The 16,275-nt window shown below is 48.9% G+C and overlaps 7 protein-coding genes across 7 annotated transcripts; 4 read left to right on the top strand and 3 right to left on the bottom strand.

Moving 5' to 3' along the window:
* Positions 1–202: 202 nt before the first annotated feature.
* Positions 203–1,155, top strand: BP5553_03809 (Carbonic anhydrase; the record flags this gene model as incomplete). Its single annotated transcript, XM_032012432.1, has 3 exons — positions 203–221; positions 335–442; positions 563–1,155. The coding sequence occupies 3 exons, from the start codon at positions 203–205 to the stop codon at positions 1,153–1,155; spliced, it is 720 nt and encodes a 239-aa protein (XP_031872125.1).
* A 408-nt stretch (positions 1,156–1,563) lies between these two features.
* Positions 1,564–3,070, bottom strand: BP5553_03810 (NAD(P)-binding Rossmann-fold containing protein; the record flags this gene model as incomplete). Its single annotated transcript, XM_032012433.1, has 2 exons — positions 1,564–2,780; positions 2,833–3,070. 2 exons carry the CDS (start codon positions 3,068–3,070, stop codon positions 1,564–1,566), a joined length of 1,455 nt encoding a protein of 484 aa, XP_031872126.1.
* A 969-nt stretch (positions 3,071–4,039) lies between these two features.
* BP5553_03811 (uncharacterized protein) lies at positions 4,040–5,177 on the top strand (the record flags this gene model as incomplete). The annotated part of the gene is made up of 3 exons (XM_032012434.1): positions 4,040–4,555; positions 4,609–4,714; positions 4,774–5,177. 3 exons carry the CDS (start codon positions 4,040–4,042, stop codon positions 5,175–5,177), a joined length of 1,026 nt encoding a protein of 341 aa, XP_031872127.1.
* Positions 5,178–5,276: 99 nt separating this feature from the next.
* On the bottom strand, positions 5,277–6,269 carry BP5553_03812 (uncharacterized protein; the record flags this gene model as incomplete). Its single annotated transcript, XM_032012435.1, has 1 exon — positions 5,277–6,269. One exon carries the CDS (start codon positions 6,267–6,269, stop codon positions 5,277–5,279), a length of 993 nt encoding a protein of 330 aa, XP_031872128.1.
* Positions 6,270–7,467: 1,198 nt separating this feature from the next.
* Positions 7,468–8,927, top strand: BP5553_03813 (uncharacterized protein; the record flags this gene model as incomplete). Its single annotated transcript, XM_032012436.1, has 4 exons — positions 7,468–7,471; positions 7,523–7,530; positions 7,614–8,673; positions 8,776–8,927. 4 exons carry the CDS (start codon positions 7,468–7,470, stop codon positions 8,925–8,927), a joined length of 1,224 nt encoding a protein of 407 aa, XP_031872129.1.
* Positions 8,928–10,602: 1,675 nt separating this feature from the next.
* On the bottom strand, positions 10,603–11,829 carry BP5553_03814 (uncharacterized protein; the record flags this gene model as incomplete). The annotated part of the gene is made up of 2 exons (XM_032012437.1): positions 10,603–10,878; positions 11,002–11,829. The coding sequence occupies 2 exons, from the start codon at positions 11,827–11,829 to the stop codon at positions 10,603–10,605; spliced, it is 1,104 nt and encodes a 367-aa protein (XP_031872130.1).
* A 75-nt stretch (positions 11,830–11,904) lies between these two features.
* Positions 11,905–14,277, top strand: BP5553_03815 (uncharacterized protein; the record flags this gene model as incomplete). Its single annotated transcript, XM_032012438.1, has 2 exons — positions 11,905–13,305; positions 13,357–14,277. 2 exons carry the CDS (start codon positions 11,905–11,907, stop codon positions 14,275–14,277), a joined length of 2,322 nt encoding a protein of 773 aa, XP_031872131.1.
* Between the last annotated feature and the right edge of the window lie 1,998 nt (positions 14,278–16,275).

Consider the following 16,275-nt stretch of genomic DNA (forward strand, 5'->3'; position numbering starts at 1 on the left):
CCACCGTGTGTCGATTTCAACTATCCCGGTCCCGAGCAGCAATCAATCCATTGTTTCCTCAACTTCCAGATTTCCTCGCCCTCGCCCTCGCCCTCACCGTCCTCGAATTGGTCCCGCCGTCCAGAAGCTGCGCTGCCTGCTTCTGCTGCCGTCTCTGCGTTGCGACTCTGCCCCCCTCCCCCCTTACACACACAGCCAAAACATGGGCTCTCATTCGCAAGGTGAGTCTTACTTATTAGTTCCGCCACTTGGATCGCGATGCCGCAAAATCCTGGTTCTCCAACACAACAAAAATACCAGCCGGAATCGAGGGCTAATATATAACTGCGAGCAGACCAATTTGAATATGCATTAAAATCCAACGATGCATGGGCGAACTACAAAGGGCATCAGAACCCGGCCTTCTTCCCAAACCTAGCAAAGGGTCAATCACCGAGCATTCGTACGTTCCTCTTGCCCCCCCAAGTTTCTGCTGCACGCGTCCACTCCCATTTCCTGTGATCGCGATCGCGATCGCCAAACCCTTTGGGAACCCGCGCTGACCATTGTCTTCCCTCATAAGTCTGGCTCGGCTGCAGCGATTCCCGGGTGCCCGAAACAACGCTCCTAGGACTCCAGCCCGGCGACATCTTCACCCACCGCAACATAGCCAACATCCTCTCACCCACCGATCTAAACTTCCTCTCAGTCCTCGAATATGCCGTCTGCTTCCTAAAAGTCTCCCATATCGTTCTATGCGGACACACATCGTGTGGCGGGTGCGCGGGCGCCCTCTCAGACACACGCATTGGAGGGGTTCTTGATGCCTGGCTGACGCCTCTCAAAGTCGTGCGCTTAGCACATAAACAGGAGCTAGATGCCATTAAGGATGATAATGCGAGGTCCCGGCGGCTCTCGGAACTAAATGTGCAGCAAGGCGTGGAAATGTTAATGGGTAATTATACGGTGCAGGAGGCGATCAAGGAACGGGGATTGAAGATTCATGGGGTGTTATATGATATAGCGGTGGGGAAGATTGGGGACTTGGGCTTTGGGAATTCTAAGGGCGCAAATGGGGTGCTGGGGATCAATAACAGCGAAACGGAACAGGTTGTCAGTGGGAACCATGGCATGCTCGTCTTTAAGGGCGATGTGGCCCAGATGACTGTTAAGTGAATTTAGACGCCGAGGAGGGCTGGTTTGGTTTTGAAGAATGGAGTTTGGCATGGTATTTACCGGGACAGCGGGCAGGTATGGGAGAGGTCTACCCAGAAGGGCTTTATATTGAATACTCGGATATGACTCACGAGATAGAACGAGGACATTACAGGGAGGCTGGTCAGGTTCATGAAACCGAGCCTGAATATTAGGATATCTCACACCCAAGAGATCTTGCAATAAAGCGTATGCTTATCTGCTATGCTAGCTCCATGTTTCAGTTCCGGATATTTGCGCGCCTCTAATGTGCTTATATACCGCTCATTCCGCTGACACGTTCCTCCAAGTTTACACCATGCTTCGTAGGATCAGTCATTCCACCATCAGAGCATCAAGTCATCATTATAACCCTCTAACCCACCTCAATCAAAAATCCTTAACCTCAATACCAACCCCCTTCTCCCTTGCCAATTTCACCAAATCCTTGCCCACAACCAAGTCCATCAACCCCAAGCCCACGCTCTTATAAATGACATTACCCCGACTCAACCACCTGCTCATCTCATCCTCTTTCTCCGTCTGTTTCTTCTTCTTAGTAAGCGAAGTGAAACTCCCACTTCGCCTATGATTCCAAAGCGATGATGATTTGCGGTGAGGAGATTTGGAGCCTGAGCGGTTTCCTGCAGTATCTGGCGGTGAGGACGTACTTTCGCGGAACGCCCGGGCAAGACTGCTTCCAGGCGCTGCATCCCCGATATTGAGGGATTCGAGGGACATTTCGCTTGATTCGGGAGGGCTTCCTGCTAAGGTAGGCGAGTCTTCTGCATGTAAGTTTGGATCCATGCGGGAAAGCATGACCAGTTCACCGATCTCCACAGTTTGTTTCTCCTTGATATTTGCCTGTGTGAGCTCGCCCGTCTGCGTCACGCACGCCAGTGTATCAACGACAACGACCTGGCCTTCCTCGGCGTGTTTGTGGAAATGGTGGCCTGAGCTGATATGTACAGCTTGTTTGAGTATTTCTGGCGGTAGCTCAATCATATGTTTTTTATAGCTGCCAACGGCGACTATGAGGCGGCCTCTTTTGCGGCCTTCCGTGCTGGTTAGGATCTGGGGGTCAAAGAGGGGTTCTGTGCTAGGCGTTGTACAGAATATCACATCGGCGACACGGAGTTGCTCCTTGATTAGACGATGATATTCGCCATATCCTGGAGTTAACATTCCGAATGCTGTGTTGGCCCAACCCTCCCTTTCTTTGACTGCGGGGTCGAATTGTAGGAAAGCCTTCATTGTCAGATTTGCACGGTCGCTAAAACTGCGGTTGATAAAATGGACATGCTTTATAGTGTTGCCATGGAGAAGCAACGCAAGTCGGACGTGCCAATGTGCTTGCCTGCCGACCCCGAATACTGTCAATGTCTTTACTTTCGAGCGGCGCGTCAGGAGGAGGGAGGACACCAGGGCGGTTCGGAATGCGGTTAACTCCTCAGCATTGACAAAGCCCATAGGTCTGCCATCAGGTTCCATCAGTGTAAGGGCCCCTTGGGGAGTTGTGACTATGTTGACAGGAGCAGGAGCAATGTTGTCGGAATCATCCGAGGCCGAGTCGGAGGCATCATCTCTTGGGGTTGCGAGAGTGACCACTGCAATAGTAAGTGTCTGCTACTACGGGAGATATGCATGGGCACGGCTTACCTTTAACCCCGATTCCAGATGAGCTCGTAGAGGGCATGAATAGGGTTGTGTTTCCTTTTCCATTTTCCACCACTGTTCGCTCTGGTTGAACGTTGGACACACTGCCATCTTCCCGGATCCCGGTCGAGTATTCATGGAGGGCCTGCTGTAAAGAGACCTGAAATAGCTCTACATCTCCGGCTGTGATGTTGTTGAGAAGCTCCTTGACATTAGAGTCGGAGAGTATCGTGAGAGGCATAGCTGTAAATATGGATCAAAGAACGTAGGACGGAGCCCCACCCCACGTATATATTGCTTTTCAGAAAATCAAGTGTCGCTAGCTCAGTCCTCGTTATGTGGGATCTTGGGTATATTCATTTGCAGTTGAAGAGATAGACGAAGGTATTACATGTCAAGATGAGGGGATATTGGCGGCTTAGAAAAATTGGTATATTGACCTTATCGCGTCTTCAACCCTTATCCACAATACTCCGTACCTTCCTATCAGTCCCTAGGTACAGGTACTGGACCTCGTAAGCCACAAGTATGACGCATGTGCCACTGGTTGATTGAACACCAAATATCCATAGAATATAATTAATAGTCACTCATCAATTGAGCCACTGCTGACAACAGTTTTCTAACTCGCCAACTACATTTTGCCCTTTGAGAAAAGCGATACGATGACGTTGGGAGGCTTTCGTGGGCAAAACGGAAATACCACAACTCCGCTTGTCCCCGCGTCGTCAGATCGGGGCAACCCTGCCTCTCTAGAACTGTAGGAGTTTAGACAATCTCCGACTCCCTTTGCTGCAGAACCTGCTTAACGCCGACTATCGTAGTACAGTACCAGGTTGCGTGAAATAAACAGACACCTTATATAAACTAGACCAGGTTGTTCGAGTCATAATATTACGGAGGGTTAGCTGCACTAGCCTGAAAATCAATTGAGATGTGCCATAGATACCTATATCTCAGGGTCTGCACAAGTCCGAAAAGATATCGGCGTTTGCTTTCATCACACTGCCCTTCCCCGATTTCCAAAGTATATAAGGCACCATTAGCCCTCAGTTCCCAAGATCGATTGTTTAGATATTTAGTTTTCTAATCATCGCACTTCCCTCTTTGATATTATCCTGAACTTTGATCATCACTATACGAGTATCTAGACTTCCATCCAACTCTCAATCCCACTCTCAATCCACACGAAGAACTGCATTCAAGAATAATGGAGTACACACGCCTAGGCACCTCGGGTCTTAAGATCTCCAAGGTGATTCTTGGGGGCATGTCCATTGGCACGCCGGAATGGCGAGAGTGGGTGGTCGGAGAGGACGCCGCCCTCCCCCTTCTCAAGCACGCCTACGACGTAGGCCTTAACACCTGGGACACGGCGGACGTATACTCCAACGGCCTATCCGAGGAAATTATCGGCAAGGCACTCAAAAAGTACAATATCCCGCGTAATAAGGTGGTTATTCTCAGCAAGTGTTATTTTGGCGTCGCCGAGGATGGCTCACAGCCATATGTTCTATCGACTAATGATGGCGGCTGGACGAATCAAGTTGGCCTATCCAGAAAGCATATTCTAGATGCCGTTGATAAGAGTGTGGAGAGATTGGGCACGTATATCGATGTTTTGCAGATTCATCGACTGGATCGAGAAACACCGAGGGAGGAGATCATGAGGGCTTTGAATGATGTGGTAGAGAGTGGAAAGGTTAGGTATATTGGTGCTAGTAGTGTAAGTAACACCTGCTCCACAGTTACATTGAAATTGGGACTGACTATTAATAGATGGCTGCCTGGGAGTTCCAGACTCTGCAAAACATCGCAGATAAGCACGGCTGGCACAAGTTCATCTCCATGCAAAATTACCACAATCTCATATACCGTGAGGAAGGTGAGAAAACTGCGGTCATAATGCATCATCAGAGTAGATCTAATGTTCTTTTCGTTTAGAGCGTGAGATGATCCCGTACTGTCAAGACACCGGCGTCGGACTCATTCCCTGGTCGCCCATTGCCCGTGGTGCCCTTGCGAGACCATACTCGGACCGGTCGACCCTTCGTGAAAAGACCGATCACTACCTCACTGAAGCGATTCGGTCCACCGAGACAGAGACCGACAAGCTTATCATCAACCGAGTTGAAGAAATCGCCAAGAAGTATGATGTCTCTATGACGACTATTGCAACTGCATGGAGTTTAAGCAAGAATGTCAATCCCATCGTTGGACTGAGTAGCACTGAGAGGGTTGATCAGGTTGTGGAAAGCGTGAAATTTGCAAGTTCAGGAAAGTTGACGCAAGAGGATATCACGTACTTGGAAGAAGGTTATGCACCGAAGCGTACACAGGGGTATTAAAAGCTGGGGAAGTTGGTTTCATTCACTTGAATGCCTTTAACGATAATAAGCTTTAAACTTTGTCATTACTCAGGCGGGTTGCAAAAGTGCCTTAATAGACTAGCTATTTCGGTCCTTTGCTACGTCGACGGTTCGCTTCCGTATAAAGTTAGCAATATCATCCAGTTGCTCAGGTACCTTATACCAATGCCCTTCTTCATAATCCTTCCATGTAACATCAAGCCCCAAATTGACAAGCACATCCCTGGCCTCTTCCCCTAGCTTCATTTTGACTTTCTCATCATGCCTCCCGTGGCTTAAGAAGACAGGAGTCTTAATAAACGGCGGCAGCGCAGTATCCATTTCCAAGGGAGGAAGATCAGCGATATCGCGGGCAAAGTTCGCGGCTCGGATTTGCCACGTTTGGGGTGTCTCGCCTCCTCTCTCCGAGCCTTCCAAAGGTTCGGCGAAGGGGTCGTCATCATCTCCTGCGTCAGTGGAAGACCAAACGTTCTCCTGCAAGGGTCGGGCAAGAGGTAGCCAGCCACTCATTCCGATAAAACCACCAAAGGAGTCATCGGATAGATTTTCAGGTAGATAATTCAGAAAAACATGCAATCCCATTGCACATCCCTGACTTAGCCCCCCCAAAAACACATTCCTTAACCCAACAACCCGCGCTTCCTCCTGAATTATGATATTCAAAAGCCTGCTGGTCTCACAAATCCCATCATACTGCAGCTCCTCCTTTTCCGAAGGTTCATCGACGGACCATACATCAAACCACTGGTTGATAGGAGTGCGATTGAAACGCATAGCACGCCTTTTCTTTGCTGTAGGGAATATGAATTTCATGCCGGGGAATTCTTGAGTTAGAGTATTGCCGCATGATAGTTGAGGAGAAACAAGCGGCGGCCCAAAGCGGGGCCCATTGCTACCGCGGCCATGGAGTAGGATTATAGTTTGAGTGTGTGTGCTGATGGGAGGAATAGACAGAAACGGCAAGCCATGTTTTTTCTTCGTTATATCTTGGGGACCAATTACCGTGCTGGGAAAAGAACTTGGCTGGTCTGATGACAACGCATCACCGGCCTCTTCACTTGATGCATCCATATCTTGTTTATGGTTTCAGACTTGACGTGGATGTTTGTGTGCTGCGTAGTACTGCCGACCAAAGAGCTCTTCATTTATTTCTTGGCTCTCGGCTCCAAAGAGATAAGTATGTTATCCTCGGAGCTTGTTCTTGGGATGGATATGTAGAGTTGATGTGAGCCGAGTCCTTGATGCTGACGCTAACAGTGGACACTGGCATTGACATTATGAAATGCAGCCTGATTTGGAGGATATTCTCGCATTGCGTGGGTTATCGAATGGAGCGATGGGTATGGTATCTAGGGGGTTCAGATTCTAATTGGCATGACTGAGTGAAACTCGTATGGAGTTGTTGATTTGTATTGAAGGTGTGTTTACTGGACACAGGCACTTCATAGTGTCGGCGGTTAACATTTTACCCGAGTCCTTAGGCGCCGATCTCTGGCGGGGGCTGCGGGGAGAACCTCAGGCTACCAGAAACCACAACGTAGACGTAGTACAGCTTTACCCCTCCTCTGCCATACAAAGGGCGTAATCCACCATTTTTATATCACCAACTCCGCCAAGTCATAGCAGGAAAACGGCTGTTGGTAATAGCGCCCGACCTAGCGCGCTCTAGGGGCTACCCCGTATTGTGACAGTTGGGTAATTGGAAGTTATTACAGGCCTTCCTGACTCGTACCTCCCCGGAGCCGGAACTTGCGTCCGAAGTTCACGATCTATTAGATCCCCCTGTGTCCCTCATCTCTATTGTGCATTCTGGTCGAAGGGACACAGAGTATAACATCACTTGCGAATTTACGGCAGAAGAAATTTGTGGAATCCAAAGCTGGGTGCAAGATCTCCCTTTGCCTGACGGTACTAGCAATATTCCAGCGGCATCACCGAACCCCAAATATGCATCATCTCGTCATCCCGGCATCGTTTTTCTTTGGTATCATCCTGGGTTTTCTTTATATGAAAGTTATTTATCCCACATTTTTCTCACCTCTCTCAAAAGTCCCGAACGCACACTGGTCATCGCCTTTCTGTCCGTTTTGGATTCTCTGGTTGAGATACCGGAATCAAGAGAACCGGTGTGTCCACGCAGCTCATCTCAAATATGGGCCTGTCGTTCGTCTTGCTCCCAATGAGTTGAGCGTTAGCGATGTAAATGAATTGAAGACCGTATATGCGGGAGGGTTTGAGAAAGGGCAGTGGTATTCGATTTTCGACAACTATGGGTATGCTTTTTATCCCCCTCTCCACTTTTTCATTGCTTATAAATATTACAGCGTTCCATGTATGTTCTCATCATGGCATTCGCGGCCCCATTCAGTAAGGAAACGCATGATCTCGAACATCTACTCCAAATCCACTCTTCAGAACTCTCCCGCATTAGCACGCCAAGCACAAGTGATCCTCTACGATCGACTTCTCCCTCTTATTTCTTCTGTGTCTAGCCCTCAGGGGTCCCCAGGTGGGATAGATGTTCATGAAGTATGGAATTCAACAACGATGGACTTCATCACTGCCTACCTATTCGGCCTGAAGAGCGGCAGCAATTTCATTCAGAATGAGTCATACCGTCGGCATTGGCTATCATTATACCAAAGCCGCAAGAATTATACATTTTTTCCTCAAGAGCTTCCACGCCTAACACGGTTCTTTAAGCGCTTGCACATCCATCTTGTACCCACGTGGGTGGATGATGCAAACAATGAGCTCGAGGCCTGGTGCAAAGAGCGCTGTGACGCCACTTCAGCAAACATCGCCAACAAAACCACAGGCGAGACCACAGATATTGGCAACGAGCCTGTGGTAATGAAGGCCTTGCTCGCAGGAATCGAAAAAGAGGAAAATACGAAGGGGGATGAGTCGGTTCTTAGGACTGAAACTCTGAAATATCCCGAGCTTAGCATCGCATCCGAGATGATCGACCAGCTAGCAGCCGGCCACGAGACGGCCGGAATCACACTCACATACCTATCTTGGCACCTTTCCCGCAATCCTGATGTCCAAGATGCGCTACGAAGCGAGCTCCTCAAGCTCTCACCGAACATGTCGCTATCCCAGCACGATGGCGCTGTAAAGAGCATCCCAAAGTCTAAAGATTTGGACGCGCTACCCATGCTGCACGCCGTCATCATGGAGGCCCTCCGTCTCCAGGCCCCTATCCCAGGCACACAGCCACGGATGACACCCTACCCCTCTTGCACGTTAGGGCCATACGGTAACATCCCAGGTGGGGTGCGAGTTGGCGCCCCAGCACACAGCGTGCATCGCAACTGTAATGTCTACCCCGAGCCAGAGAGATGGGACCATAAGCGCTGGATGGATAGCGAGTACGGGTATACTGAGAAACAAAGACGGGAGAGAGACAAGTGGTTTTGGGCATTTAGTAGTGGGGGACGAATGTGTATTGGGAGCAACTTTGCTATGCTTGGTATTTATACGGTTTCTTTTTTGTTATCCCCATTCTCTTATCGTTTCTCCGCCTCTTACTTCCCACTGGGGTATTTATATATACTAACCCCTCGCGAACCAGAAATCAAGCTCATCATCGCCGCCATATACACGAACTTCCGCACATACATCGTAAATGATGATGGGATCGAACAGACAGACGGATATACATGCGGCCCTGCCAGCAACAAGCTCTTTTTGGGATTCGAGCGTGTAGGTGGTAAGACGGGGTAAATGCTCAATGCTAGGTCTGAGACTACTCATAGCAAACGAAGCATTAAGAAATGAGAAATAATATATATATACTTTATACAGAACCGAATAGTTCAAACTTGCATGGCTGTTAAGATATAACGCGTGGTCCACGGTACATATACATGATCGTTCATGTTCCTCAATGCATTATCTAATTGAAAATTGAGGAGCAAAGAAACCTTGCCACGAAAATCAATCCAATTGTGGTGTCATAGATCTGTTTATTGCTATCACGCACCCGAGATATATTACTACTTTCTTGGATCACTTGAAACATATTCCCTCGGCCGTACGTATGCACTAACCTATCAAACAAGCCATCCAACCCACGTGTACCCATTCCTCGACCTTATTGCTCAATCGCCCGTTTGAAAACGATTGTAAAACGCACGTTGGGTGCGGGATGCCGGTGCAACTGTGTAGGGGGCCAGCACTCCAGTAGCCACGTTTTGCAGGGCTTGCATATGGGAACCCCAACAACGCCTTCCGCATTTCGAGAGCTGCAGCGTTTTCAGGAACTCGACAGCGTGGGGGAGGAGGTCTTGTGATGTCGAGCTTCATGGGGCGGTGAATATTCGTGACTTGTGTATCGATCCTAGCTGTGGTGTATTCGCAATTGAAGCCGGAGAGGGGGAAGTTAGCGGCCTCGTTCGAGATATTTTGCTCTCTCCCAACAGCCACCCGAATCCACAGATTCCCCTTCCGTAAACAACGCAAAACTGCCATTGCTTAATCCTAACCTAAACAGACGGAACCGTTCCGCCTGTAATTGAGCGGAGAAGAACCTAGAGTTGCGCATAGCATGGCTTTCTTTTGTTGCTATCAGATGACGAAAAAAGAGGCATCTCGAGGCACAAAGCCGTAGTGGGGATATTCAAATACGCATCCTGTGCCCGGTACTGTACATGCAGACCTGCCTTTTTGAATAGCCAATTACCCTCTCCCTTGGGCAGTAGTAGCCATCGATGCACATGTGTGCTCGTAGATGCCTGACCGTATTCTCCTTGGTTCCCCAGAGGCGTGTTATGTATTTGGCTGTATTCGGCTGTATTTGGCTGTGTTGGTGGTGAAGCTGAGTCCGACGCTTTTCGTTCAGCGCGTCTGGAATATTTGGTTGGGGCAGAAAAACAAACCTCGTAGCAGCCAATCATTGATCATAGCGTCGGGACTTGGTACTACGTTAGCACGCCGTAGGGTCCTTGCGTAGGTCGTATTTGTGCAAGGTCATAAAGAAATAGCTTTTATAATATAATATATCCCTTGTCATTATTATCATCATTTAGCTTAGTCTTATTATTAGCTTGTGGAGCACTTCGTACTCGTACGTACTGTACCATACTACTGTAGCACGCCTCTCAGCAAACCAAACCCAAACCCAACCCGGCAGTTTGCGGAAGAAACCAATCTCAACCCTAGGGAAAAGGCGTTCGTAGGGTTTGTGCTAGCCTTCTAGGCCCGGGCTAGGGGGGCTTGCAAGTTGCGATAAGTTGCCAGTCTCTGTCATCGTGATTCGCCTCTGCCAATTGCAGCCTCTGCAGCCTCGCTCTTGGCCACTTGCTAATTATCGTCTGCGCCCGCGTCTGGAGAGAAGAAGTCTTGGGTCTTGGGACTTGGGACGCTGTGCCAACTACACATAAGAGAAGCTTATCCCCCCTCAAGCTTCTCGACTTCTAGGCACTGTACGGTCTAACCACAGATTATCCGTTGACCCCGTCCAGCCAAGCAGCCCAGAGCTGTCAATTGCCTTCACGACGGCGACACCTTCTCGTCCTCTTCTTTTGTCGATCGCCGCCGCATCTCCGTGCAGCGCCTTTGACATCACCGCGAGCGTCTCTACTCGTCGGCCGATCTTTCGAGCTTCCCTTTGAAACCGGGCAGGGCCGTAGAAGGTGCCAAGACCAAGACATTCTTTCGGAAGCTGGAGCGGCGACTGGGCGCGACCATAGTCTAATGCTGCGAAATCGTACAATCCTCTTGCGAGAATCGACAGACTGGGGAATTAGGAAGGCCGCAGGATTGGGTTGAAGGGGAGCATAGCATTGGGGGAACGCACAATACAGCGACGGCGGCTGAACCCGGGCGAGAAGAAATTTATCGCCTCCGCCAGAACGGCGTGGAGAAATTCCCAGACACCCATTGCTCGATAGCCACGGCAGCCACAGCGTTCGAGATGGCATGGGACCACCTGTCGATCAATCGGCCGCACTTGGTCTACATCATCCTTGGCGGCTTCACGTCGCTTTTCATGCTGTGCTCGTCGTTCATCAAGGAGCGGCTGTACATAGGTGAAGCCACCGTCGCCACCATCTGTGGCGTCGTCTTTGGCCCGCACGCCGCCAATCTGATCAACCCTGGAACATGGGGTAATACCGATCAGATCACGCTCGAGTTCTCGCGCATCGTCCTGGTCGTCCAGTGCTTTGCCGTGGGGGTCGAATTGCCCAAATATTATATGGAGAAGCATTGGAGGAGTGTGGTGTTTCTGTTGCTTCCCGTCATGACGTTCGGATGGTTGATGACCAGTCTGTTCATCTGGTGGATGATACCTCCGCTCGATTGGCTCCAAAGCCTCTGCTGTGCGGCCTGCGTTACCGCAACGGACCCTGTCCTGGCCAGTTCCGTCGTTGGAAAAGGCAAGTTTGCCAAAAGGATCCCCAAACATCTGAGAGATCTCCTCTCGGCCGAGTCGGGGTGCAACGATGGAATGGCTTTTCCCTTCATCTACCTGGCTCTCTACCTTATAGAATACAGGTCGAGGGCGGAGGAAGTCACTTTTCATTGGATAGTCCTCACTGTTCTCTATGAGTGTGTCTTTGGGGCTGTATATGGATTCATTGTTGGCTACATTGGCAGGCATGGCATCAAGTATGCTGAGGAGCATGACTTGGTGGACAGAGAAAGCTTTCTCGTCTTTTACTTTGTCCTAGCGCTCTTCTGCGCCGGCTCAGGCAGTATCATGGGCGTCGATGATCTGCTTGTTGGCTTCGCTGCAGGGGTCGGTTTCTCCAACGATGGTTGGTTTACACAGAAAACAGAGGAATCCCACGTCTCCAACGTTATCGATCTGTTGCTCAACTTAGCATACTTTGTATACTTAGGCACAATCATCCCGTGGGAACAATACAACAATGCTGCTCTGGGCCTCACCCCATGGAGGCTAGTTGTCATTGCCATATTCGTCATCTTCTTCCGCCGGATTCCGATCATGATGGCTTTGAAGCCACTGATACCTGATGTCAAGACTTGGCGAGAGGCTCTTTTCGCCGGTCATTTTGGGCCAATTGGCGTCGGAGCAATTTTCGTTGCCATTCTAGCTAGAGCTGAATTGGAAACCGAGACAACTACCCCTCTGGCAGAGTATCCGGATCCTAGTGCCAAGAATTATACTCTCGTTGCCCTCATCTGGCCGATCACTACGTTCTTAGTCATCACTTCGATCATCGTGCATGGTTCTTCTATTGCTGTATTCACTCTTGGCAAGCACATCAATACGTTAACCTTGACAATGTCTTACACAGCTGCCGGACCAGACGGGCCCACGTGGATGAACCGCCTACCACGGATCTCGTCTACTTCAAGATCACAAGCCAAGTCCTTCGGGTCTGAGACAGAAGCCGAGGAGATCAAGATGAATGACATACCCCCTGGAACTCTCCCTCCCGGAACCCTTCCTCCAATTGGCATACCCGGCAGTTTCCTACGCCGGCAAAAGGAAGAAGACAATCCTAGCCGGGCTGGTAGTCGCACTTCGTCGATTATTCCACGCCGCAGAAAGAAGAAGTGGGATGATGGTCGTGGACCTGGAGGGCCGATAAGCGAGTCAGCAATTTATCCTCAGCACCGGAGCCAGAATGAACCTTTGAGTGACCAGACCAAAGACGAGCAGACATCAGATACTTTAACACCTAGCGAAGGATCGCCCCATAATGAGAAGGTTGACACGCAGATACAAAGCGAGGCTGAGCTTAGAGATGCGGAACACGATCCGGAAGTCACCCACCAGCACTCTGAAGGCGAGAGGAAAGCCTTCCGTAAATCGGATGCTAATATCTCTCCTACCCGCCGAGAAGCCTTTCAGGAAGGCGACGATATTATCATCGAGGATGCGGACGGTAATGTACTGTCCGTGCAGAAGGTTTCAGACGCACTTCAAAAGGGAGAGTCTATCAAGAGATCAGAACATGCCGCGAAGGAAGATTCTGGGCTTCCTACGCAAGGGTACAAGAATTTGAGGAAGAAGCTGGGTGTCTGGGCACGACGGGATGAGGGGAACGCCGAAGGGTCCAGTCAGCCCAAGAGCGCGAAGCAGCCTCATAAAAAGCATGGTCCCGCTTTGGCGTATCAGTTTGGAAATACGGTAAGATAAATAGCAGATTTCTTTTCTGTGCTCTACTAACAAGTTATCTAGATTATTGTCGAAGATGAAGATGGGGAAGTGGTTAAGAAATATGACCTCCCAAGCTCAAAGCAACCGAAAGAAGGCGAATCGAGTAAGGCATGGCAGGGAGTTAATCGTATGGGAGCTTGGACTGGATTTGGGACCAAAAAACCCGATTCAACTGCCGAAACCGGCAAGGATGGAGCGCCCCCTCCTACATCAGCTGTTCGCCAAGGACTTAATCGCATGGGGACTTGGGGTGCGAAGAGACCAGAGGTGGATGATGAAGACGATGACAGACATATTCGTTTCAAGATTGGTGGTGCTGGACGTCGCTTGACAAAAGAAGATTTCTTGAACGAGATCAGAAGCTTGGACCCGAAAGCTCGGGCTGAGATCGTCAGGGAGAGCGATGCACCCGCCCCAATGAAAGAGCGGGCCGATAAAGATGCAGATGAGGATTCCCCTGGTAGCAGTAGACTGTTCATGGCGGGTGGGTCGTCGAGCGCCTCCAAGGCGCGAGCAGCGGAACCTCTTCGTCCAGAGGCGGTAAGGCGAAGGCCAGGTTTGGATGAGGAGAGCGACGACGACGACCGATCACCCACTAATCGAAGGCCGATAAGGACAGGAGAAGCAACGTCCTCTAGCTCATCGCCATCATCCTCTTTAGACGACGTCCCAGAGTCGGCAGCCGAGCGTAGAAGACGACAAGAGGCCCTTAAAGGTGTGGATGAGGTGACACCTACGCAGCGTGGGCGATCGGAGAAAAGATCAGAATATGCCCCAGAAATTCAAGAGTCAGCAGCCGAAAAGCGAAGAAGAGAAGCCGCGCTAGGCATGGGAGATAACGAGGATGATAGTGATGACGATGATACGCCCCGCGTGCCACCTCCCGTTGCGAAGTCTAGGGGTATTAGATTTGCGCAGAGTCCTGTTAGGGCGAAAAAGTAATAGTCTAGAGGGGGATTTGAGCGTCGTATAGAGTTTTACTATCACAGAGTTTGATATACGAGGCAGGTATAGATCATCTGCCGGGATGGCAGATGGCGGAGTAATGCCCCTTTGGTAATATGCTGTGCTTGTTTACTTGCATTTGATATTGCATTTGGGATACCTAAAATTAATCAGGCTTTGCATGCACTCGGGCGTCATTCCTTGGGGTTCAGCGGTTTTGGTATTATTGGTAGCTCTATTTGTTTGCTTGTTTACGTGTGTATATACATGTAACTAGATGTCCAAATGCGTCGGTCAATCATAATATACAATTGCCTATACTTCCCAAATCATATTGGAATCATATTGGAATATATTATACCTCAGTAGCTCTGTTTAGTCGTCTTTTTAAATATCTCCGGTTCAAGTAGGCAGATCTCATGTGTGCTTTATCTATGGAACTGGATTTGGTGCATTGATAGGAAATTGCTAGTATCCAGGAAGCCGCCATAAGCTAATATACGTTTTTTGGTTCAATGAGGCGCTAGAAGGTCACCCGGGCTATATCTCGTTCTCAAGAGGATAATACCTATTTCGTATGAGAACAAGGACCTCAGTTATTAAGAGTAATGCCATCTAGGAGTAATAGTATAGTAGTGCTCTAGATACCTGCTAGTCACTCTGACAGGGCTACGGCATTAAACTAATCTAATTGAATGACCCGAAGATGTCTGCCACAGAGCTACTTTCACTAGGTGTAGATGTAATGGTAATCTCCTACGCGTTTCCCCAAGCCAACTTTCAAATATAACAGCGTAGATGTGGTCATTATATTGTACTGTACTAGTTTGCCGAAAACAACTTTCGAATAATGACAGCACGTTATATAATGACAGTATATTATTCCCATTGACAGGACAGCATACGTAGTATGTTGTAGATATATACCTACCTAGAGATCATTGTCTGTTGGTTTAAGGTCTTGTTTCAGTATTGGAGTTGCTAAATTCCCTATGCCAAGCGCGGCCCACCGCGAGGGACCGGGGCAACATATTGCCATGCTGAAGGCCAACCATATTCTAATTTGCAGTAAGCTTCAGATCCGTTGGACCGCCGCTAATAGGAGAATTATCTCCTATAGTTTCACGGTGAGATGTTAGCTAGATTCACTACATCGATTCAATATTATGTAAAACCGAGTTTCATCTGCAGGATGTATAAGATAGTCTAGGAAATTGAGAGGCGAGGATGGTAACTAAAGCACTGCTGATGTTGTTTCGGTTTAAGAATATGCATTGTTCAATCAGCATTAGGGTGTTTATATAGAAGGTGAGAGTATAGCATGTAAAGGCTTTGGCTTTGGTAGTTATGGTGAAGGTTTTTATCATTAGGAAAAGGGGGCCTGTGAAGGCGGTATTTTAGATTGTTCACGGGAAAACGCCCTTTCGAATCTAGTATTATAGAGTGGTGGGTAGGTGATTTCTTTTGGTATGTGACCTAGTCCTTGGGTGTGTAATTATACCAAGATCTATGTGTGAATTAATACTTGAAAAGGCCTATTTGATGCAACATTAAGGTTTTCATTATGCAAAAAGCTGAGATTCCATAGCGGACATGAGGTGTTGAGATCTGTATATCAAAATAACTGTGGTATATTCAGCATGCTCCTGGGGAGCATAGCTTCATAACACTATTATGAGTACCTGATTGAACTCCAGGAGCATGGTCTAACAAGGGCAGTAAAGAATGGTATTTCTGGTGCAAGTGCGTCAATCGGCCATGTGAGGCAGGACTAATAGATAATATGAGAGTAGGCCCATCCATTGTTCATCTACCGCTGGGCGACTATTACCCTTGAATAGGAGTTCAAAGGGCTAGAAAGTTGGTTGGAGTGAAAAGCCATGCTTTGGGGTATAATGAGTCGATTTGAACCAATACGGAGGACGACGTAGAAGGTAGGGTAACACGAATACCCGGTAGGGAAGACTTAGAAAAAGCAAACCTCGACCGCAACAT

The sequence above is a fragment of the Venustampulla echinocandica genome (genome assembly GCF_003357145.1).
Source record: "Venustampulla echinocandica strain BP 5553 chromosome Unknown scaffold_1, whole genome shotgun sequence".
In the NCBI taxonomy this organism is placed as follows: Eukaryota; Fungi; Ascomycota; class Leotiomycetes; order Helotiales; family Pleuroascaceae; genus Venustampulla; species Venustampulla echinocandica.